Source organism: Tenrec ecaudatus, chromosome 1 (assembly GCF_050624435.1).
Source record: "Tenrec ecaudatus isolate mTenEca1 chromosome 1, mTenEca1.hap1, whole genome shotgun sequence".
Taxonomy (NCBI): Eukaryota; Metazoa; Chordata; class Mammalia; order Afrosoricida; family Tenrecidae; genus Tenrec; species Tenrec ecaudatus.
This window is the reverse complement of record NC_134530.1, coordinates 147,655,184-147,677,886: the sequence shown is the minus strand read 5'-3', so window position 1 is coordinate 147,677,886 and position 22,703 is coordinate 147,655,184. Positions and strand designations below refer to the sequence as shown.

At 54.0% G+C, this 22,703-nt stretch overlaps 1 protein-coding gene and 1 long non-coding RNA gene across 2 annotated transcripts; one reads left to right on the top strand and one right to left on the bottom strand.

Annotated features, from left to right (window-relative positions):
- Positions 1-1,490: 1,490 nt before the first annotated feature.
- Positions 1,491-13,014, bottom strand: LOC142458455 (uncharacterized). The gene is made up of 6 exons (XR_012786419.1): positions 12,403-13,014; positions 10,859-10,961; positions 9,724-9,839; positions 8,948-9,087; positions 7,498-7,622; positions 1,491-6,115 (listed from the first exon to the last, which is right to left on the bottom strand). It is a non-coding gene; the product is annotated as an uncharacterized LOC142458455 (long non-coding RNA).
- Positions 13,015-16,689: 3,675 nt separating this feature from the next.
- PPM1J (protein phosphatase, Mg2+/Mn2+ dependent 1J) lies at positions 16,690-22,198 on the top strand. The gene is made up of 10 exons (XM_075540310.1): positions 16,690-17,043; positions 18,352-18,466; positions 18,903-19,181; positions 19,480-19,592; positions 19,912-19,996; positions 20,833-20,951; positions 21,160-21,223; positions 21,374-21,481; positions 21,597-21,748; positions 21,890-22,198. The coding sequence occupies exons 1-10, from the start codon at positions 16,706-16,708 to the stop codon at positions 22,035-22,037; spliced, it is 1,521 nt and encodes a 506-aa protein (XP_075396425.1). The 5' UTR covers positions 16,690-16,705; the 3' UTR covers positions 22,038-22,198.
- Positions 22,199-22,703: the final 505 nt, after the last annotated feature.

Sequence of the window (22,703 nt, the reverse complement as noted above, 5' to 3'; positions counted from 1 at the left end):
GAGGCAATAGAAAATACCATGGCTGAGTCAGGCTCACCTTAGTCCTCAGAGTACCATCCCTGCTTTTCAACTCTCTACAGAGGTGTTGTTTCAACAGATTTACCCAGTGTAACCCACCTTTTGATCTCTTCACAGCTGCTTTCATAAGCATTGATTGAGGATCCAAGCAAGACAAAGTCCTTGACAGCTTAAGTCTCTCCTCCATTCACCGTGATGTTACCTACTAGTCCAGGTGTGAGGATTCTGGTCCTTCTCTGCATTGCCCTGTCATCCAGACTGAAGGCTACGTCCTGGATCTCCACCAGCAAGTGCTCCCCGTCCTCCTCACTGTCCTCACGTCGCAGGTTAACGAGTATACATAATGGGGTATTGCCATTATTTTACCAATTTTACATAATTGCCATTTTAGCCCAGCATGCAAGTCAATCAGCTATGACAACAGTTGGAATTCTGTCTGTGTGTAAGAAACCAAGAGCAAGTTTGCACTTTTCTGAATGGCTTCATGGGCAGTTGCTTTCTGTCTGGTCTATACATCTACTCCAGAAACAAGTTTACAGCCATCCAAGTCCATAACCGAGACCACACTCAGCGACAATTTGCAAGCCCATAAGAACAGAAAAATCAGAAACCAGATGAGCTGCCCACTCTGAATAAGCCCTCCTCAGATGGGAGTTCCCCTGAGCCCATAGCAGGCAGGGCAGGAACGTGCATTTCCATGTTAGGCTCTATGCACACCAGCCCCACCCCATGCCCTGGTATAGAGACTAGTGCCTGGCTTGATTCATCAGGTTTAGTGTTAAGGTAGTTTTTACTTATTTTGAATGTCACCCATTTGTAAAAATGGAGATATTCAAACCTAAGGATGTACAGAATCACGAGCAGCATGTACATATGCAAAAGTATGCCTTTACACGTGGGCGCATGTGGAATTATTTTAAGCGCAAACCACATGCACCTGGAGTGTATGGGCTGAACTGATCTGAGACGTGACATCAACTTAGGGAAGTTTTCCACTTGCTCCACATTGTTCTCTTGACCTCTGTCTCAGGCTTTATGTTTTCATTCCTTTGATTATTAGATTTTACAAGAAGTGGCAATGGAAACAATTAAGAGGGGAAACAACATCCCTAACCTAGGAATTCAATGTAGAGTCATCATTTTCCAGGGTTTATTGAGAAAAGTTCAATGAAAGCATTAGGGCGGGGATCAGCAAGCATTTTCTGTGGCGGATCAAATCATCAATATTGTAGGCGTTACGGTCCACGCGGGCTCTGTCGCAGCTAAGCTCCGCTGTGGTAGCATGGCAGTGGTGGTGTGTGTTCTTTGAGGCCATTCTGACTCAGCTCACCCCGGTGGACAGCGCAGAACTGCCCCAGAGGTTCTCAAGGCTGGCGCCCTGACTGGAGCAGATCCCCTGTGGTCTTTTCCCCTCGGAGTGACTGGATGCTTTGGCATGAATGTAGCCATGGTCAATACACAAAGAAGCATAGTTGTGTTCCAGCAATGCTTTATTTACAAAAACAGGGGGTGAGCTGACCCCTGCACAAGGACCCCCACACCAGAAGTCACCAAGGTGGCCTCACAGGGCTTCTGAGGGATGGCCGGGGGCCACCTGGCCTCCTCCGGAAAGGACAACAGTCACTTGTTTTGGACGCAGCAATCACCTTGTTCTCGTTGTACTGTGGCGCGTGTTTCTAAAGGAGCCATCTTGACCCCTCCTTCTGGTGCCCTCCCTGTGTTCCTCTTGATTCCGTCCTCCTGGTCTCACTGATGCGGGGATTTCAGGATGAGTCTCTTTCACAATCTTTGTTGTAGAAAGTCTGGCCTCCTTTTCAGACCCCTCACCTAAACTGGGATAAAGAAACAACATGCACAAGTGGGAAGGGCTCTCTGCTGGAGCACTGGCCGGGCTATGCCACCGCCTTGCTATATGGCTTCGTCCAAGTTACCTAACCTCTCTGAATCGTCCTTTCCTTTTCTGTAAAAAGGAAGGCACCAGGCTAGTTGATCTCTACAATCCCTTCTACCTCTGAGCTTAGGATTTCAGGAAGCTGTAGGTCTCAACTCCAGGCAACTCTCAGGGCCATTAATTAGAATGTCATTCACAGACGCTAATGAAACTTCTGGGAGGAATTAGCCACATGATCTCCTGTAACTGGAAGCCTACAAGGCCTTCACAGTTGAAGGGAGCAGGGTACCAGCTAACTTCAGAGAAGCTGAAGTCCCACCCCACTGAAGGGAGACGGAGTAAGACAAATGACTCTAGGATTCCTACGTACAAGGAAAATTCATTTCCATCGAATTAGTTACAAAATGGGCACACATGTTGGCCCACTTTGTGGCTTATTTTATGTAATTTCATGTAAAAACAAACTGGAACATAAGCATCTAGAAGGAGCTATAGTTGGAAGGTGGGGCACTTTGTCTTCTCCACCAGACCCTCCCGTGTAAGACTCTCCTGGACACCTCAAAGACACCCCTTAAAGCCCACCAGATAAATATAAAAACACCTAAGGAGCAAGCAGATGGGAGTGTTTGAGGGTTTAAAAAACACGCGCATATTCCAGCACGTGCTAAAAGAGACTAGGTCCTCTCTCTGGATGGGGATGGAGTTGCTCATGAGTTGGGTTTGTGCCCAGGCGGGGACCGGCAGTGGCTGGTGGTTTGGGTTAATCATTGGCTGGTAGTGGTTGATCGGTCAGGAAGGGGAAGAGTTTGTCTGGCATCATGCCCACTCTCTCAGGCTCACTCTCCTGCTCAGAGCCCAGAGGCCTGGGGGTGTAGCAGAGGGGCAGGAGGCTGGGGCACTCTCTCTCCTTCCTGAACACCACCTCTAGGCTGGGAAGGAGTACAGCAGCCTCCAGGAGAGAAGCACCTCCTTGTCAGACTCTGCAAGAGCACTCACTCCCATTTGTAACCTAAATAATTCACTCACCAATCTCTCAAGGAACACTACAAGAGAAACAAAACTCCATCCAGCCCTCCTGCTCACGGTTCTTACTGTGCAAAGAGCAGGTCAAGAAGCTGGGAAACCACACACACACACACACACACACACACCCGCCCCGCCCCACGCTACAGAAAGAGTCTGTCTTCAAAGGTCCACCAGGCTGGCGAACTGTGAGCAGAGCCCTGAAGCTGAGAAGAGTGTGTGTCTGTGTGTGAAATAAAAAAATAAAACAAAGCAGGTAAATAAACTCTGGAAGATGCGTACAATGGAAGATTTTGCAGCACTCCAAAACAATGTCCAATAACATAGAACATGGAGCTATTTGGCAGACACTATGCTGAGCAAAGGAGCCCTTTGCTGGTGTAGTGGTTGCAAGTTGGGCTGCAATCCGAAAAGTCAGCAGTTCTAAACCATCGGCCACTTCCTGAGAGAACGATGGGACTTTCTATGCCCACAAACAGTTCCTGTCTTAGAAACTAAGAGGGCTGTGGTATCTTGTACCATAGGGTCACAATAAGTCGGCATTGACTCTATAGCAGCGAGTTTGGTTTTGATTTTTTGATATGCTCAGTGAAGTTCGCCAGTCTCATAAAGGCAAATACTTCATGAGACCACTATTATAAAAGAAAAACACAAATACAAGAAAAGGGGTTTTCACACCAAAACAAGCAGGTTTGGAAGGCTACGGGGCAGCTGGGAGTGGAGGAAGTATGGGGAGATGTGGGGGACAAAAACGAAAAGGCTGGAAAGAAAAAAAAGGAATAAAGCAAACCAGCAACAACAAAACAAAGACGACGTGATTGCATCTCTGTGGTGGGCAGTGCTTAGACTACTTACTCTCTAGATCTTTCCCAGACATTTGCCAACCTCCTGATCCACTCCCCAGCCCTGACGGAGACTGTGAGAAAATGCTGAGCAAGCCCTTCCCCGCACCCTGCTCCCTGAACACACTCTCCGCAGAGACCCGCCCGCAGTCAGCCTGCCAGTCTGGGCTTACAGTCTAGGGAGAAAACAGCGTCACTGTTCGCCCCATTACCAGAAGAAAATAAAGCAAAAACAAGATAAACTGGAGGTGAGGAGCAGGTAATATCAACTGGCCTTGGCTTTACTGAATGGGAGGTGGGGGAAGGAGGGTGAGCAGAGCCCCAGCCCAAGCACATTATCCACTTCATCTCTGTGGGTCAGAATTCAGCATCTCCTGAGTCACTCTACTAACACCCCTGTTCTCAAGGGCCCCACTCCTGTCCCTGAAGTCCTGGTGATTCCAACAATCATGGAGGCTGCCATTCACCAGGTAGCACATGCCCCTGAGACCCTGAAGCCTGAGCGTTTTCTCCACGCCACCGTGGAGCGTCAGTCTGGTGATGCCACCCGCCCTCAACGGCAGAGTGCCCATCTCCCACCCCTACTGCCCAGCAGGAACTTTTGAAGGGGGAAGACCTCCGCCTTGGAGCCACCTGGACTGTTTTGGAGCCAGTGTCACAACTGCCACTGTCCAAGGACCCTGGAAGAGATGGCCCAGCCCTGGCGTGGGGTTGACAGCTAGGATTGCCCTAGCTGCCCCTGGATTGAGTGGCCCCTGATGGTCATGACCCAGGCACCCACAAATCAGGTAAGCCTCACCACTGTTTGGAATTGTCTGGGCTGAGGCAGAGTGCACAGGAGGGGTAGGATATTTCAGACCATTTCCGATGAGAGGACAGAGACTGCTGAACGTTCTAGCTTTCCTGAGGGAAAACAAAACAGACAAAAACATTGCCGCTGTTCAGCTGGGACTTGATGTGTTCTTCCTGTACCGGAGACAACAACATGGAAGGCCCGGGTTTGGTTCTTAACAGCCAGAGTGGAAGTTGCGGTAAAGACTTGGGGACCCTATTGAATGAAGAGGGAAGTGCAGAGTGGAGACCCAAGGCCCAAGTGTCGGCCAATGGAGATCCCCTCATAGAGGGGTTTAGGAGAGGAGATGGGTTAATTAGGGTGTGATGTAGTACCGATGAAGAACACAGCTTTCCCCCAGATCCTGGATGCTTCCTCCCCCCAACTACCATGATCTGAATTCTACCTTGCAGGGCTGGATAGGGCAGAGGTTGTACACTGGTACATATGAGGGCTGGAGGCACAGGGAATCCAGGGTGGATGATACCTTCAGGACCAAGGGTGTGAGGGGCGATGCTGAGAGAGTGGAGGGTGAGTGGGTTGGAAAGGGGGAACTGATTACAAGGATCCACATGTGACCTCCTCCCTGGGAGAGGGACAGCAGAGAAGGGGGGAAAGGGAGACCCCGGATAGGGCAAGATATGACAAAATAACGATGTATAAATTACCAAGGGCACATGAGGGGGCGGGGAGCGGGGAGGGAGGGGAAAAAAAAAAGAGGACCTGATGCAAAGGGCTTAAGTGGAGAGCAAATGCTTTGAGAATGATTGGGGCAGGGAATGTATGGATGTGCTTTATACAATTGATGTATGTATATGTATGGATTGTGATAAGAGTTGTATGAGTCCCTAATAAATGTAAAAAAAGAAAAGAGGAGAGGAAAAAAAGAAAATGATTAGGGCAAAGAATGTACAGATGTGCTTTATACAATTGATGCATGTATATGTATGGACTGTGATAAGAGTTGTATGAGCCCCTAATAAATTGTTAAAAAAAAAAGACTTGGGGAGATCACCCCATGTCTCTGGTGCTGAGATTCCTCATCTGTTAAAACAAGTAAACAAAAACCTGAGGCTCTAGGAGAAGGGTAATTTTGAGGCCCTGTCTATCCAGCCCCCGATGGACAGCCTCCAACAAGTGACGCCGCTGCAGAAGCTTGACTGAGCCGCTGTTTGGCTTCTTCTTTGCCTTTCTTCCTCACGTCAATTCATCCCTCCAAATAAGACAGATCTGGTCTGGCAACAACGGGGAGATCCGTCCTTCAATGTGTCAGGAGCTGGCACAAATCTTCAGAAGTGTTCAGCACATGGCTAGGAACATATGTGACCAGAGATCCATCCATACTTGCTGAGCAGCTGGATGGAACTTTTCCTGGAAGGAGCACTGCTGCAGGTGGCCCGGTCAACGAGGCCTCGTGTTTGCTGAAGGATAAGGAACAGTACTCTTGAGTCCAGGGCTCAGATGAGCCTGTCTTGTCCAGGCCATGACCCCCAAATGCTATCGAGTGACCTACAGAGCAAGTGATGAGAGAAGGTTAGCACAGGGAAGGTTTATCCCATCCCAGCATGCCAGAGTCTCCCCAGGATCACACAGGTCACGGAGGGGTCAATGTTACCAAGCCCTGACCTCTGAACAGTCCAAACTGGCCCAGGGACTCAGGCAAACACAAATCAGGAAAGCCTCACCATGGCTGGCTTCAACGTAACCAGTTGCTGTGGAGTTCATTCCAACCCCATGTGCGTCAGAAGAGAACTGTGCTCCATAAAAGGTTTAACGGCTGCGTTTTGGGAAGCCGATCTCCATCCAGATCTTTTTTCCAAAGTGCTTCTGGGTGGACTCGAGCCATCAAATTTGGGGTTAGCAGCCAAGCCTATAGGGTTCATCAACCAGGGACTCCTGGTTTCAGAATAACTGCTCACATTTGTAAGCACAGTGATGCATGAGCCTCTACAGGCTGCAACCTCAAGCCTACAAATGTGTGACAAATGTCACCAAGGCTATGATGGGTCTCACTCCCTTGTAGTGCTAAATCGACTTCAGAATGGCTGTCCCACCACCTTGCTGTCTGGATATTGGAAGTTCGACTTTATCCCCAACCAAACTGGTTCTAGCTGGTTCTCCTTTGGTTTGTCTGCTCCCTGAAACTGACTGCTCTCTTTGGAACCTGAAAGGCTCTGTTTCCTTCTTAACTTGATTTGTTTACTGGGTTGCCGTGTGTGTGTGTGTGTGTGTGTGTGTGTGTGTGTGTGTGTGTGTGTTGCTTAACAAGAGGACAAGGAGGACAAGCTCTGCCTTGCCATGCAATGCCACTCATCTGCATACATGGTGATGACAATGGTGTGACTGATTAATGGTGACACATGTGGGACTGCTAACAAGTTTGATACAATTTTAATTGCCCCTTGTTCTGTGGGGTGGGCAGCAAACCGTGTCCTCTCAGGAGCCATCATAGCAGAGCATTCTGACCTAGAGGAAGGCATCTAAGAGCTGCACGCACTTGTGACAGTGGGGCCTGGCAGGGGTGGGCGTGCAGAATGGCATCTAGGAAGAAGTTGGGATTCTCCCTGAATTATCTGGATAATTCCTTCAATTCCCTGCTTTGTTTGGATAGACCTGACATTTTCTGCAGGCAAATCCACTGCAGGCAACGAGGAGGGAATGAAGGTGTGCGACGTGTCAAGCCCTGGGTGCCTAACTCCAAAGTCCGCTGGGACAGACCCGGCAGCCCTGTCAGTGGCTGTGTCCTCATGGTCTGCAGATCTCACCTTGAGTCATGAACATGGACATCCGATATCCTCAGCATTCCTGTGCTTCCTTTCCCACCCCAGGGGACGGTGGAGGGGAAGGCGGGGTGTGTGGGGGTGTGGGAAGGCATGTCCATTCTTAGCTACCTTGGTGGTCTTCACTTTGTGTCCACTGCTGCAGCTCCACCCCGACAGGTCCGGGAGCACCTTACACTCCTCCCCTGGCAGGCAGGGCTCCATCTGGCACCACCACTTCTGCAGGACAACGGAGGCTGTGGGGGCAGGAGCAGGGAGGGTAGCCCTAAGCTCTCAGGGAGGACAAGTGTGCAGTCAAGAGCAGGCTGGGGACAAAGTGTGTTTTTTCTACATGTCTCTGGCTCTGAACCCTGACTTTCCCTGGACCCCGGGGCTGCAGGAAGAGGCAGCTGTCCGTCTGAGGCCTGAGGACACAATCATATCAACTTTAATCCCAGAGTTCTCACATATCACTACAGATGGTATGGGCTAAAGGCAGGGATGCAAACCCAAACCAGACAACAAAACACACTGCCTATGGGTCGATGCCGACTCACAGTGACCCTGTAGGGCCAGGTCGAACTGCCCCTATGGATTTCCCAAACTGGAACTGTTGAGTGAAATCGACCGCAGAGCTGCTGGCAGCTGCAACTTCGGATCTTGCAGGTCACCCCATAATCACTATGCCACCAGAGCTCCTCCAAGGCAGGGAAGTTGGCACTGCAGCAACCCTAGAAGAGAACACCCATGTCCTCAGTCTCGAAGGAACCTTGGTGGCATAGTGGGGGATGTGGTGGGAGGTTAAGGGCGAGGTCAGCCATTGGAGACCACTGTTGGACACCTCTTTCTGGGGGAGAGGGACAAGGCTGTCTACTCCCATGAAGAGTTACAGTCTCAGAAACCCACGGGGGCAGTTCTAGTCTGCCCCACAGGGCCACTAAGTCAGCATCCACTGGGTGGCAGAGTTGGATGTGGGGGTTTTCATCAGTATAGCGGTGCAATCTTCCACATGCCCTTAGGGTGTGTGTGTGTGTGTGTGTGTGTGTGTGTGTGTGTGTGTGTGTGTGAAGTCTGGGAGCCATTTGAAGGGGTCCCCAAATCCGAGTGCAGGAATGGGCCCATGTATATTATAACAGCAGTATAAGAAAGTGAGAGTGTGCACGGCTGTGGGGAAGGGGTGGGTGCAGCAGGTGTGAGCGCTCTGTGTGGGTCCTGGGCAGGGAAGGGACTGGTAAAGATGTGGCCATGAGGATGAGAGGAAGGGCTGGGCCAGCCAGCTTGGGAAAGGCCCCGCCAGGGAAGAGGGCTCAGGAGGAGTTACTGTGGCTTGAGGTGAGAGTGGGCGGGCCTGTGTGAGAAGATGCCAGTGAAGAAACGGGCAGGTGGAACGGCACGCGGGTCACGGAGCCGTCCCTATCTATCTGTGAAGTGAGGATGGAGACATCTGCCCGCCCTGCCCCTGAGCAGGATCCTGACAGCTCTGGGATCCGCATGACACTGTATCTCCAACAGATGGAGAGGCCTCGCAGACCTTATATCTCCAGGATCAGGGCTCCCCTCCCGGCGCTGCTCTCTCACTCACCGTCCACTTGGTCCGCGTGGTGCCCGCCACCTGGCCGGCCGAGCAGGAGCATTTGACCGTCTGCGAGCGCTCCTCGATGCGGTTCCGGTTGCAGCAGCGGTGAGCTGCGATCACCTCGCAGGTGCCCTGCTTCACAGGGCCTGAGGGCCCCCACACAAGCTGGGGCAAGGGTGCCCACCCACCCTGCCCTGCTCCCTGCCCACCCACAGGGCCAGTTTCGCTGCCTGCTTGGTGGAAGGATCTTTAAGGGGAGGAGGTAGAGGAAGAAATCTTCCTGGAGCTTCACAGTGTCTCTGCCCTTCCTCCTCAGGGAGGCCCCACTCAGCACTGAGGGGTGCCTTTGGCACAGAAAACATAGCTCACAACAACCTCCCCCACCCTGGCCTACTCAGGGTGAGGGCAAGGGCCCCGGGGGGCTTGCAGTGCGAAGAGAGGATCATCCGCTTACACAAGCTTTAGCCATCCCGGAAGGAAAACCCCAGAATTAGGACAGGAGGCTAAACATAAACCCCACCATCACCACCCACCTAGGGCCCGCCTCCCTGCAGAACTCCGGCCAGGCCTGAAGGAAAGGTAGCCTCTCCCAGGCAGGAGAGCTGAGAGATCCCTGGATGAGGAACACAGGAGCCAAAAGCCCTAGAATGTATGGACTCCACAGGTCCTGGGGGCTGGGGGGGGGGGGGGGAGCCTGACTGCTGTGGAAGCGGGTTAATGAAGTGTTTAGCTCTGCAGGTATTCTTGGAACCCCCTCCCCAGGGCCCGAGCCTCCCCCTAACCTGTGGGAGCCAATGGCTGCAAGGAAGCTGACGCCAGGTGGGTCCACAGCCAGGCCAGACAAAGAGCCAGCATCCAGCCAGCGGAGTCCCTGTTTTGGGCAGCCCTGCCACTCATCCTGTGGATAGAAAGGGCACACACCCTGCTCCACTTCCACAGGAGCCCTCCCCACCCCCAGCCCCCAGCCCACACACCCACTCCTTTGTGCCTTGTGCTCTGGGACCCCTGAAGGCAGGAAGGGTGCATGGCACAGCCTTGGGCAGCCTTCAGCCTGGCTCAAACTCCCTGGAGAAGTCATGAGTGCTACAGGGAGGAGGAAAGGCAGCTGGAAGGGAGAGGTGGTCCCTGCGGGGGAAGTCAAGGAAGGCTTCCTGGAGGAGGTGAAAATGAAGACAGAACTTGAAGAATGCTCTAGCTGTGGTCCCACTGGGACTGTGGGATGGGAGGAATAATAATAATGCCCAACTATTGGCCCAGGCACTTCACGCACAGAATCTTGAAACCTTCAGGACAGCCCTGGAAAGAAAACTGGGATCTACTTTCCAGATTCAAAACCTAACCGGAGCACTCTAAGAGACCAACAGTGAGGGGCTGGCTGACTACACTATGGGGCATGTAGAGGAAAGTGGTCCCATCAGCTGTACACATAACTGGGGACGGAGGGGGGGCACCTTATGTGGGCATGCCCACAGCAGTCTCCAGCAAGAAACCACTATTACCCGGAAAAAATGGAGTAGGACGGCGTGTGTGAAATGCTAACATCTGTATCATGGGGGAGGGCTTATACATACTGCTTGGAGACGAGCACACTGGTTCTGGAAAGATGTACTACTACTACAACGAACTAGTAGCGTGGTTACCTCCAAGAAGGGGAATGGTGTGATTGGGAGGTAGAAGTCAAAGGTAAACTCATTTTTATCCCTAGTCCTTTTTCTTTCTTTTTTTTCCCTTTGAATATGGAACCATGGCAATGTATGTGCTTTTCAACTTAAGTGTGATTTTTAAAAGAAGAAACAGAAGGAGGCTAACAGAAGTCAAATGACATGTCCAAAGCTGCCAACTGCCAGTCTTCAGCTGCTCCCTTGGATACGAATCTCTAGTTCCCCAACCCCCAGCTTCAATTGTCCCCCCACTCACCTCTTGTGGAAAGCTTTGGCTTCTGTTTGTCCGCCCACTGGTCTCAGTCAGACTCACTGTCCCTGATCCAGTGAAAGGGCTATTGGGGGATGGCCCTCTGGCTCTGTCAAGGGAGAAGGAGGGCAGTGGATAGACACCGAAGAAGCTGTTCCTCACGGTGCCCTGGGAATCCCCAGGTATCCCTGGGTGGTGACCTGAGAAGAGTGGCCAGAGGGAGTGTCCCTGTCCCGGGAGTAAAGTTGTACCTGAGTGAGGCTGGGCCTGTCTCAGAATCAGCACCACTGGCATTTCTCTGCTCTCTGGAAGGGAGCTGAGCACCAGAGAAGGGCTCTCTGGTAAATCAGGGCCCACCTGGGAAGGATTCTTGCGGTATCCCTGGATCCTTCTCACCTCTACTTCTAGCCCTTCATACTTGCCTTCTGGATTCCCAGGGAGCTAGCTCAACTGTGCCACACACACCCTCATTTTCACTCTAGAAGGTGTGAGGGAGGGAGGCGCTCAGAGGAAGGAGAGGGGCCCCGAGGCTACAGGCCCCAACAACATCTCTATTTCTCCCTAAAGACGCCTCCTCCTTCAACCTCCAAAGGGAGAAGAAACTGGAACAGGTAGGAGGGTGGAGCTGGAAATACAGAGGGCTGCCTCCTGGCTTCCAGGACAGAGCTGGACCAGGTTATGGAGGCGGAAGGGGAGAGGTGGGCTGCCTCCTGGCTCCCAGGACAGAGCTGGACCAGGTTATGGAGGCGGAAGGGGAGAGGTGGGCTGCCTCCTGGCTCCCAGGACAGAGCTGGACCAGGTTATGGAGGCGGAAGGGGAGAGGAGGGCTGCCTCCTGGCTCCCAACACAGAGCTGGACCAGGCTATGGAGGCGGAAGGGGAGAGGTGGTCATCCTGTTCAGGACCAGGCTGCTGCCCAAAGGGCAGAGAGGTTCCTATCTTTGGGAGGGGCTATCTCTTCCCCTCACCCCCACCATGAACCTGCTTTTCATCCTTACAAAGGCAGCTTTGTCTTCTCTGAGATCATTCCCATGCCATTTCTCTCTATTAGCCCAGTTCAAGTCTCCCATGTCTTCAGTGAGCCCAGAGACCCAAAATAACTCAGGGAAGAGTGGGGCCATTTGGACCGATTTCCCCAGATTCTATTTCTTTCCTCTGAGAGCTAGGGAAAGAAGCTTCTGGGATCTGTTCTTGGGCTGGCTGCCCTCGGTGTCTCCCCCTCCGGCCTCAGTGCCCCAGCCTTTCCTGCCAGCGCAGCGGATGAGAGGTCTGCACACCGGTATGAAGTTGAGGATGTGACGGATGAGAACCTTCACTTCAAGTCCCTCCCTCCCTTCCTCCTCCCCGCCACCACCATTCCCGGACCGGTGACCATTCCGCCCTCCAATCCCGATGCCCTCGCTCCCACCTGGGACCAACCTGTCCCACAAGGGTGCCCACTGATTCCACTGCGAGGCTGCGTCTCCCCTTGCTCTGAGCCCAGGAGAAAGACTTCAAAAGGCGCGCTCCCCAGCCGCCGTCCCCACCCCCCGCGCTTCCCGGTCCCCTTACCAAGTTGCTGCGTTCCCGGGACTGCGCAGCTCGGCTCTTGTTGGGGTCCCCGCAAGGGGGACTCCGCTCTGGGCAGGGAGAGGCTCCAGCCCGGCCCCGCCGGCTCTGCCGAGCTCAGCCGGTTCCTCCGAGGCTCTCCGTGCCAAGCCGGGGAGCGCGCCGCTGCCGCTCCTAGCTGGGGCGCCCTCGCGTCCAGAGCCCCGCGCGGCGTCGCCACCTCCTCGGGGACAGCGCGGGCACCGCGCAGAACGCTCGCGGGTCGGCGGGCACAGCCAGGTGCAGCGGCCCCTGGCGGCTGCGGGCAAACGGAGGAGACGAAGGACGCCCGGTGCCCGCAGATGCCGACCGCGTGGACACCTCATCTTGTCTAGACTGGAGTAGCTCAGAGGGACGTGCAGGCGGCTCCCTCCAAGCCCTAAGGTGGTTGGTCCCTAGTCCCGTGGCTCAAGAAAAGGGGCAGGTGTTGCCAGGAAGAGACTCAAGGCTCTTGGGCTTTGACGATTCTCCGACTGCCCCGTCCACTTCTCTTGTCACCAGCGTGATGTTATTGAAGCTGAAAGAAATCTAGATTCATTAAAATGAAATAGATCTAAGACGTCTATTGGACAAGGTAGGTTGGTATTCCCCAAGCCTTTATTGTTAAGCTATTAAAAATCAATAGTAAATGATCTATCTCCACCTCAGGAGTGGTGCCCCCCTCTCCCAACCCCCCCCCCCGCCCCACGGCAGGCTGGGTGGACTAGGAGTGAGACGTAGTGGGGAGCGAGTAGGGAGGCTGCAGCCATCTGTGAAGGATCCCTGTGCTTTGGGGGTGTGAATCCAAGCAGGTTCAGTTTCTTCATCAGAAAAATAGCCGTCATGTTTCCACTTTCCTACAGGGTAAAATTTCAGAAGGGAAAGTACAGGACCAATTGTAGGTGATGATCTGTGGGTGTGTTTAACAGCAGTGACAGACGGGCCTCTTCACTGAGTAACCAGGAGAGAAAGGCAGGGGACAAGTGGCCTCTGGGATAGATACATCCTTGTGGCCGCTGGTTCTGAGAACGCTCACCCCACCCTCCCTGGCTGAGCCCTCAAGCATCCCTCCTTTGCGCAGGTCTGGGTTCTGAGCAGAGGCCATTCTTGGCAGAGAAAAGCTCTGATTGGCTCCCAAGCCTGCTTCCTCATTCCACTCCCCACCCACTTTCATCTCACAACCCCACTCCCATCTCTGCTGCCTGGGGCTGAGCAGAGGTGGTGGTGAACTTCTCTGTGGTTCTGGGGCACTCAGAGGACTGAGCAGGGGCTCAGAGGTGAGAGAGGTCCACTGGAAGGGAGCCAAGCTCTTTGCACAGGGATATGACCAGAGGGCTGATCTGGGGCCCTGGGAAGTTAGCAGCATTTCTGCTGACCATCTGGTGCTGCAGCTGGGGGTGTCTGGTTCCTGGCCGCTTTTGCTACTTGCAGCCACACCACAGTGGAAGAGCGAGGAATAAGAGTCTGTCTGGATGACACCAACAAGTGATAAGCAAACTCTCCCAGACACATTGAATAATAAAAAGAACCATTATGTTATTCCTCTCCCTGCACCCACCCCCCTCATTTGCTTGAGGCTACTGTTTATTTAAGAGCTGTTTCCAGTATTTCTCTAACTGGAGGGACAAACCTATATCAGCAGCATGTTCTGTCCCTCACTTGCCTCTCCAATCTCTGTGAATCTGAGTCGACTTTTCTCATGCGATTTTTCATTCTCTGGCTTTAAAGTACAAGCACAAGTCTACAAACGTGAATGACTATTTTGAGATTATTTGGAAGCTTCCAGGACAGGAAGCTGCCACTCTTTTGGGGGATGGAGGGTAGAGAGAGGAGGCATAATTTAACACAGGGAAGGGGTGGGTGTGATGAGGGATCTTGTGACAGAGCCTAGACGATAGGTCCCCATCATCCCGTCAGGTGCCCGTGGGCTCTGACTGGGCCACGAGGAGGAGCTGAAACCCCATTTGGGATGGTGTGTGGAACAGTGGGTGTCTCAGAGACCCAAAGATCAGTTTCTGGATATGGAGTTTGGAGACAGCGTTCTTCCAGAATTGTGTCAGTACCACTAACCCCTTCTCTTCACAAGAGCAAACCAAAAATCAAGCTCACTGCCATGGACCCAACCTATTGTGTGTTTTCAAGACTATAACTGTTTTCAGGAGTAGAAAACCCAGTCTTTCTCCCACAGAGCTGCTGGTGGCTTTAAACTGCTGACCACACATAACCACTACACCACCAGGGTTCCTCTTTGTAAGAAAAAAGGCAGAAAGAACAGGTAGCCCCAGGGGTGGTGGGCCCAGTTGTAGTTTACCTCTTAGGTAGGCACTGTGCTTTGGCCTCTGTCTCCCCCTTGCGGCAACCACAGAACTTTTCGGCATCCCTGGGCTGCTCTCAGTTCCTGTCTTAAGAGGAGGTGGGTGGGATGACAGGAAGCCTCACATCTCTCAGCCACCCATTCTTTCTCTTAACTCCTCCCCCTTGGACTTGAGAAACAGACTTGGTTATTCAAATGAATCTGGTTGGAACTCAGGAGCTGACATGGATCTGAAGCTCTCATTGGCAAGTCACCAAAATGAGAGGAGCATTCCCTCCCGTTTCATTTCTAAAAGGCACATCATAAAGCCCGCCTTGAAGGGCTGGGGGACAGCTTAAATGACGTAATGAACCGGAAGTTACCCATAGAGGGCCTAGTGTCCAGTTATAGCTTCAGTGTCATTGTTAGCTGCCTGCAAGTCAGTTTTTACTAGAGCAAATCTATGCACAACAGAATGAGGCAAGGCCTGCTTGCTATTATTATCCTTACTAGCGAGTCCTGCTGTGGTTAGGAGATGCTTGGGCACAAGCCCAATCAAGGGAGAAACTCCCTATACACAGATGCCGAGAAACCAAAATTCTGACCGAGACCAGTCTGAGAGACTGCAGTTATTTGCATTGGGGACTTGGGTCTGGCATGAACACTATTGCTTCTTCCAGCAGCAGCCCCCTGGACAACTCTAGGGATGGTTGTTGGGGGGCTCTTTTTATACTGGTTACAACTACTGAAACCATTGACACCATGACACTGGCTCGCTTGCTTGCTTCTCACTCGTTACTATAAAACAGGTTAGAACTGCCTCCTGTGACTTTCCCAGACTAGCTTACTCTAAACTCCTTGTTAGGTAGACATCATTGGGCACCTGATTGTATTTGGGGAGTGGGGGGGGCGGCGGCTGAGGGTTGCAGAGCAAGAAGCATTCGAGTGGCCTCTGTCTGTGCTGTAGCACCCAGACTCCCTTGTGGGGGTCAGGTGTCTTCCAAGTGGACCCAAGGACACAGGGAATGCCAGCCTGGCTGTAGTTCGGCCATTTTGGAATGCTAACCAGTTTCTGAACAGATGAGGTCTCCACGTGGGTTGAAATCGATCCTGACAAAGGAAGTGGGTAGAGTTAACAACCGCTCTTCCAGAACTCCAGGTGGTCTTCACCAGAAACAGGGGTGGCAGGGGCCGCGGAATTGATTCCCCAGTTCTCTGGAGCCCTGGTGGGACATTGGACTAAACGTCATGTTGCTCACCTCCAAGGCCAGCGGTTCAAATCCACCAGCTGGCTGCTCCCATATTTACAGCCCTAGAAACCTAGGGAGTTAGATTCTCTGGCTTTTAGGGTCGCTATCAGTTGGATGGGCTTGATGACATGGGGTTTAGTTTGGGGGCTCCTAGTTCAGTGGCCGGCTCCACCCTTCATTGCCCTACCCCCACCCCCACCCCCACCCGCATCCGCAGCAGCTCGTCCTCGCTCTCACTCCAGCAGCTCCAGCCCGAGGTGTTGTCACATCAGGTGCTTCACACCCAGAAGTCGTTAACGTCTCCCCAAAGCAGCTGGTTTCGCTCTTAGGTCACCAGCTCCATCGCCTTCCAACTGGCTGGCTGCTCAGAAGCGAGGGAGGGCGTGTAGCCTTTCCTACCTCGTCATAATGGGGAAGTTCTACCTACGTGGTGTATTGTCTAAAGCCCGGCAGAAATGTTTCCTTCTCTCCGAACCCCTTTCTAAAACAACAGACACCCGCCCGCCCCACGCCCCCAAAGATTGAGGCGGAGCGAAGCCTGAATGGGGCGGAGTAGCGGCCTGGAGCCAGTCGGGCGGTTCCCGGGGTGGCCCAGAGGCGGAGGAAGTTTTGCAGGAACTGCCCAGCCCGCCAGCGGCCAATGGCCTGGGAGGGCCGGCAGGAAAGAGCACCGCCCACCCCGAGCCCAGCGGGGCGGGCCCTTCGGGGGGCGGGGCCGCGGCCGAGGGCGGGGCACGGAGGCAGCATGCTAAACCGGGTACGCTCGGCCGTGGCGCACCTGGTGAGCTCCGGGGGTGTCCCGCCTCCGAACCCCAAGTCCCCGGACCTGCCAAACACGACCTCAGCGCCGCCGGCTGCCCTCCCAGAAACTCCCAAGAGCCTGCCGGCCAGAGCTGGGAGCGGGACCGGGACCGGGAGCGGGGCGCCTGCGAAGACCGTAGACACTCGAGCGAGCTCCTCCAGACCGACCTTTCTGCAGCTGAGCCCTGGGGGGCTGCGACGCGCCGAGGACCAAGCGGGCCGGGCTGTTCAGAGCCCCCCAGACACCGGCCGCCGCCTGCCCTGGAGCACGGGCTACGCCGAGTGAGCGCCCCGGGGGGCACCAAACCTGGGTCGGACCCTCATCCCACCTCCCCAGTTCGACATCCTCTCGCTGCTACCTCTCCGCCCTGCCCTTGGGGCCTGGAGCTGCCTTTCCCAGGACCTTTACCACCCGAGGGGTTTCGCGGCCCTAGCCCCACCTCCAGCCCTCTCGATTGGGGTGCAGCCTGAATCGCCTCCCAGCTCACTGGCTACCTCACTCACACCGCCTCTGAACTCCTTCTCCCTCCCCATACAGAGGGTCCACCCAAAGAAGAGTTAGCCAGTTCCCAGTCTTGGCCCCGCAGTTTAAGCAGTTTAGTAGTTAAGGGAGGAGGGGGTTTCAAGTAAGGGCGGCCTTCCTTCTAATAAGAGAGTTGGCACCTGGGAAGGCTAGCACCTCGGCTTCCCAGCTCCAGCGCCCCAGTTCCCTGCCCCCCTTACCACTCCCCTCCCCCTCCACACCCAGAAATAGCCTGAGACACAGAGCAGGCACCGTCTTCCCTAGGGGCGGGGGAGGGGGCTGCCGGGACAGCAGAAAGGACCCCTAGGACGCCCCCGCCCCATCCCCACCCTTGCTTTCTGGCCTGGTAAGGAAGGGCAAGCCCACCCCCACGCCAGGCCCTGGTGGACAGCGCTCCCAGGCCGTATGCATTATTAATGTGTCTGCCGGGAAGGCTGAGCCAAGGGAGAAGGCGGTGGGCCACGGACCCACCACCTCTGTTCGTTGACTTCCTGTGTGGGAAGAGTTGGTTATGGGGCATAGTCCCCCGGTGGGTTTCCAGCCCTAAAACAAAAATGCCAAACCTACCCCTTGGAGTTGATTCTGACTCAGAGCTACCCTGTACCCCATTTCAATTCCTCTTCTGGATCTGGGCTGGAGCACTTCCTCCTTGCTAAAGCTACAGAAACTTTCCCTGGATGATTTAAGGGTAAAGGTGGGTATGCCCCCCAACGGTAGGACTCTGGGACAAGGCACTGAATGAGTTGGTTTGGGGTGGAGGGCTTGGCAAGCAGGAAGCTCCCCTCACTCCAGTTTCTGCCTCATGCCCCCCACCCCGACCCAGGACAACCCCCTCTGCCAAGGCAGACACAGGGTGTTGGTATCGCCCTTAAAATAAAATGGTGGGGCCTGCAACTTAGACAATGTTCCTTAGCCTTGCCGTCCCTCCCTGCTTTTCCCTCTGGCCTAGATCCCAGGTAGCTGTGACCTTTCTCAGCTTGGCCAGAGAGAATGTATGTGTCTAAGGTGGGGGTTATTCCAGGACACGGTCTCCTGTCCAGCCTTACGTGGTCACTCTGGCCTGGCAGGGTCATCAACGCTGGCAAGAGCCGGCACAATGAGGACCAGGCTTGCTGTGAGGTGGTGTATGTGGAGGGCCGGAGGAGTGCCACTGGGACACCTAAAGAGGCCAGCCGGGGCCAGGTAAGCCTCTACCTGCCCTACCCACCAGAAAGTCACCTCTTCTCCAGGGGGCCGGGCATGCCTTTCAAGTCTGAGTCTGGAGCCTCCTAACTCACTTCAGGGTTATAACCTGGCCTTAGTCAGCTCGGTTCTACCATGGCAGGATTAATGTCTCCTTCTTCACCGGCTGTACATGTTCACATGTACATAGTGGGTTGATTCATTACCCACTCCAATTTTCTTTCCAAGTCCTTTATTATCCGACTCTGCCTTTTCTGATGTTCCCTTTCTCCTTGGTAAACTAAACAGTGTATTTGTCTTCAATACCAAGCTCTCTGGTCTCCTCTCTGACCTTCTATGGATGCCTTGGAGCTTGCCCGTCTCCCTGATATATCGCTCTCTCCCTCTCCCATGCACGCACACACATGTCCACTTACCTCCCACGTGTCCTCCCCAGGGACTCTGCTTCTACTATTGGGGCCTATTTGATGGACATGCAGGGGGTGGAGCTGCAGACATGGCCTCTAGGCTCCTGCATCGCCACATCCGGGAGCAGCTCAAGGACCTGGTGGAGATACTTCAGGACCCCTGTCCACCCCCGCTCTGCCTGTCGTCCTCGCCCGGGGCCTATAACCCTTCCCACCTGGTTGGCCCTCAGTCCTGCTGGTCTTCTCAAAAGGAAGTAACCCATGAAAGCCTGGTTGTGGGGGCCATTGAGAATGCTTTTCAGCTAATGGTGAGTGGCTATCCCAGTTCCAGGTCAGGAAGGAAGGCAGACACTGGCCAACAGCATGTGGGCGTCACCTGGGTGGGCCCTGGGAGTGAGCCTGGGGAAGGGGGGGGAAGCCCACAGAGCCTTTGAGAGTCTCAGCAGAGTTTGGCTCAGCAGGGAGGGAGGGCAAAGGGAAGTTATCGCCCCATCGTCCCTCATCTCCTCCAGTGTAGCCATGTGTTTCTGCAGATTCAGGGGATGGCTGTCCTGTCCCTGGGCCCTCTCCTTCATCTGCCCCTATTGACCCTTTCTCCTGCGGCAGGATGAACAGATGGCCCGGGAGCGGCGTGGCCATCAGGTGGACGGGGGCTGCTGTGCACTGGTTGTGCTCTACCTGCTCGGGAAACTGTACGTGGCCAATGCAGGCGACAGCAGGTATGAGCGGATGACCACTCTTGCAAGCCACTAGAGGGAATCGAAGAGACAGGAGACACAGGGTGGCGGGGGAATACAAGAGAGAGGCATGAGGATAAAAATCTCCAAGATGAGAGGGCATTAATGGAGATCATAGACAGAAGGAAACACCCTACAGAGAGGAGAGATGAGGATCTGGGTGAGGGAACCGTAAGGGTCATCCTGGGGAAGGTCTGGTCTTGCAGGAATTCCCTAGGAGGAGACTGGGCAGAACCAGGGCCAAAACCCCTTCCTGTGGTGGCAGAGAGAACATCACATGGGGCTTTTCTTTATGTGACAGGGCCATCATTGTCCGGAATGGCGAAATCATTCCAATGTCCCGGGAGTTTACCCCGGAGACTGAGCGTCAACGGCTTCAGCTGCTTGTAAGTAGGAACTGAACTCGCTAGCCCCATTTTTGCATTGGGCCTTGTGGCTCTCGAAAGCCTATCTATGTCTGTGCCAAGAACTTACACACCCGCCATGTTCTCAGCCTGCTCCTCTGGTTTGTTAGGGAGCCTGCCCCGCAGACTGGACTGCAGGGCTGAGCTGGGAGTTGATGCACCAGGTAGGAGCCTCAGGTAGTCCAATGTCCCTCTGTGGCCCCAGCTGAAGAAGGAAGTAGAGCCAGCAGTGGGGAAAGGAATTAGCCAAGACTCCTGAGAGGGTAGCCTGACTGTGGAGCCCAACTTCCTGGGATGGACCCTGGGTTCAAGTTCCTTGGTGGTTGTGTGAGCCTCCAAAAATCCCCTTAATGTGTCTGGGCAGCAATAGTCCCTGCTGTAAGGATTGCTGGGAGGATGAAAAGCGTTACTAGGTGTTCATATTAAAAGTGTCTGGCAACATAGTAAACGCTGAGGGTTTCCTGTGGCCATCATCCATCGAGTAGGGCAGGAGCCCTCCTGGCATAGTGCTTGCATGTTGGACTGCTAACCAGCAGTTCGAAACCACCAGCTGCTCTGTGGGAGAAAGACAAGGCTTTCTACTCCCATAAAGAGTTACAGTCTCGGTTTGGATACTCACTGGGGCGGTTCTATAAAGAGTTACAATCTCCGATACTCACTGGGGCGGTTCTACGCTGGCCTATCAGGTTGCTGTGAGTCAGAATTGATTCAATGGCAGTGAGTTTGGACTTTTTATTTATTTATTTCTGTAGAGTAGGGTGTTCTATGAGCCTAATGTCCTTTGTCCCTCTGCTCGACCTGTCTCCTACCAAACCCAGGGCTTCCTGAAACCAGAGCTGCTGGGCAGTGAATTTACTCACCTTGAGTTCCCCCGCAGAGTTCAGCCCAAGGAGCTAGGGCAGAGGATGCTATACCGGGACCAGAACATGACCGGCTGGTAACACTTCTCTCCGAGCTGGGGCCTGTTCCTATGGCAACCCAACCAGTCCCTCACCAACAGCAGGCTGGCAGCTGAAGGCTGGGCCAAGCTGGGGGTGGGGGGAATGCAGCCCTTCCGAGGGGGTTTTCCGGTGAGTGGGTTTGGCTCCTTGGGGAGAGGGCCTTTGATGCTTTGGGTGATGCCTGCTCTACCTCCCTCTCCCCAGGGCCTACAAAAAGATCGAGGTGGAGGACCTCAGGTTTCCTCTGGTCTGTGGGGAGGGCAAAAAGGTAAACTCCCAGGGCAGAAGTGGGAGAGGGCAGGAGGACCCTTCACAACTTGTCTAGGGAGGTGGAGGTTCTACCTGAAGGAAGGGATGGAGGGGTCCACACTTCCAGAGCCCCCAGGCTATAGCAGCACCTCCTCCCCATTACCTCCAGGCACGGGTGATGGCCACCATTGGGGTGACACGGGGCTTAGGAGACCACAACCTCAAGGTCTGCAGTTCCACCCTGCCCATCAAGCCCTTTCTTTCCTGCTTCCCTGAGGTGAGCTGTGTGAGCCCCTACCCACGCCTCCCTTCCTTCTGGGACTCTGAGGCGGGCTTTTGACCAGGCTTTGTCTCCCCAAACTCTCTGTCCTGCAAACCCCGTCCCCTTCCAGGTGCAAGTGTATGACCTAACACAGTATGAGCACTGCCCGGATGATGTACTGGTGCTGGGAACAGATGGCCTGTGGGATGTCACCAGTGACCACGAAGTAGCTGCCACTGTGGACAGAGTGCTGTCTACCTATGAGCCCAATGATTCTAGCAGGTAGGGACTCCGTGACATAGGGGCTTCGGGAAGAAAGGTGGGCAATTCTTGGGCACCTACCTGTGGGCCCATGTAGCTGTCTGCCCATGTAACTGCCCAAGTACATGTTAGTACATGAATGTACACATGTGCTTCTGGCAGGTACACAGCTGTGGCCCAAGCTCTGGTCCTGGGGGCCCGGGGTACCCCCCGGGACCGTGGCTGGCGTCTCCCCAACAACAAGCTGGGTTCCGGGGATGACATCTCGGTCTTCGTCATCCCCCTGGGAGGGCCAGGCAGTTACTCCTGAGGGACTCACCCCCACTCACGTGCCCCCTCCTCCAAGCCTATCCTTGCTCACCCCCTTCCATTCCCCATTTGGAAGGAAGCCATCTCCCTGGCCCTTCTTTAGTGACCACTTCACTGAAGAAGTGGGTTGGTTGGATCCAAAATTACAGCTATTGACAAATAAATGAGATGGTTAAAGTTTTGTGTGTGTGTGTGTGTGTATTCTGCCTAAATATCCTCGAGTAGGGAAAGGCTCTGGGGAGTGGTTTGGAACAAAAGCCAGAGCAGGCCTGAAAATGTAGTCCCTGGGCTCTGCCTCTCCCACCCCACTCTCCCCTCAGGCCTTCTCAGCCATCTGCTGATGTCCCGCCACCTACTACTCAGCCTGGCCTCTCCTCAGCATTAGACACACATAGCCCAGTTGCCTCCTGAACCTCTAGTCACCACAAAGGCCCTTCAGTTCAACATGCCTCACCCTGAGAGTCAACATCCACCCCCTCCCCTTGCGCCCCCCCCCACGTTCCTTTTACCGATATTTCATATTTCCCTTCCCACCTTAGTCACCACCTTACTTCTGTACAGTATTAGCCTCCCAGCTCCTTTCTCTGTCTCCAGGCCTCCTGGAAGTACACTAGGAACCCAGGAGCCATGGTGACCTTTCCACAGCGAGTCCGAGTGGCTTGTTTCC

Excerpts from the sequence above, each read along its gene's own strand:
- PPM1J (XM_075540310.1), top strand. The coding sequence starts at position 16,706 with ATGCTAAACCGGGTACGCTCGGCCGTGGCGCACCTGGTGAGCTCCGGG. Across the intron at positions 17,044-18,351 it reads TGGAGCACGGGCTACGCCGA|GGTCATCAACGCTGGCAAGA; the intron begins GTGAGCGCCCCG and ends CTGGCCTGGCAG. Across the intron at positions 19,997-20,832 it reads GTCAACGGCTTCAGCTGCTT|GGCTTCCTGAAACCAGAGCT; the intron begins GTAAGTAGGAAC and ends TACCAAACCCAG.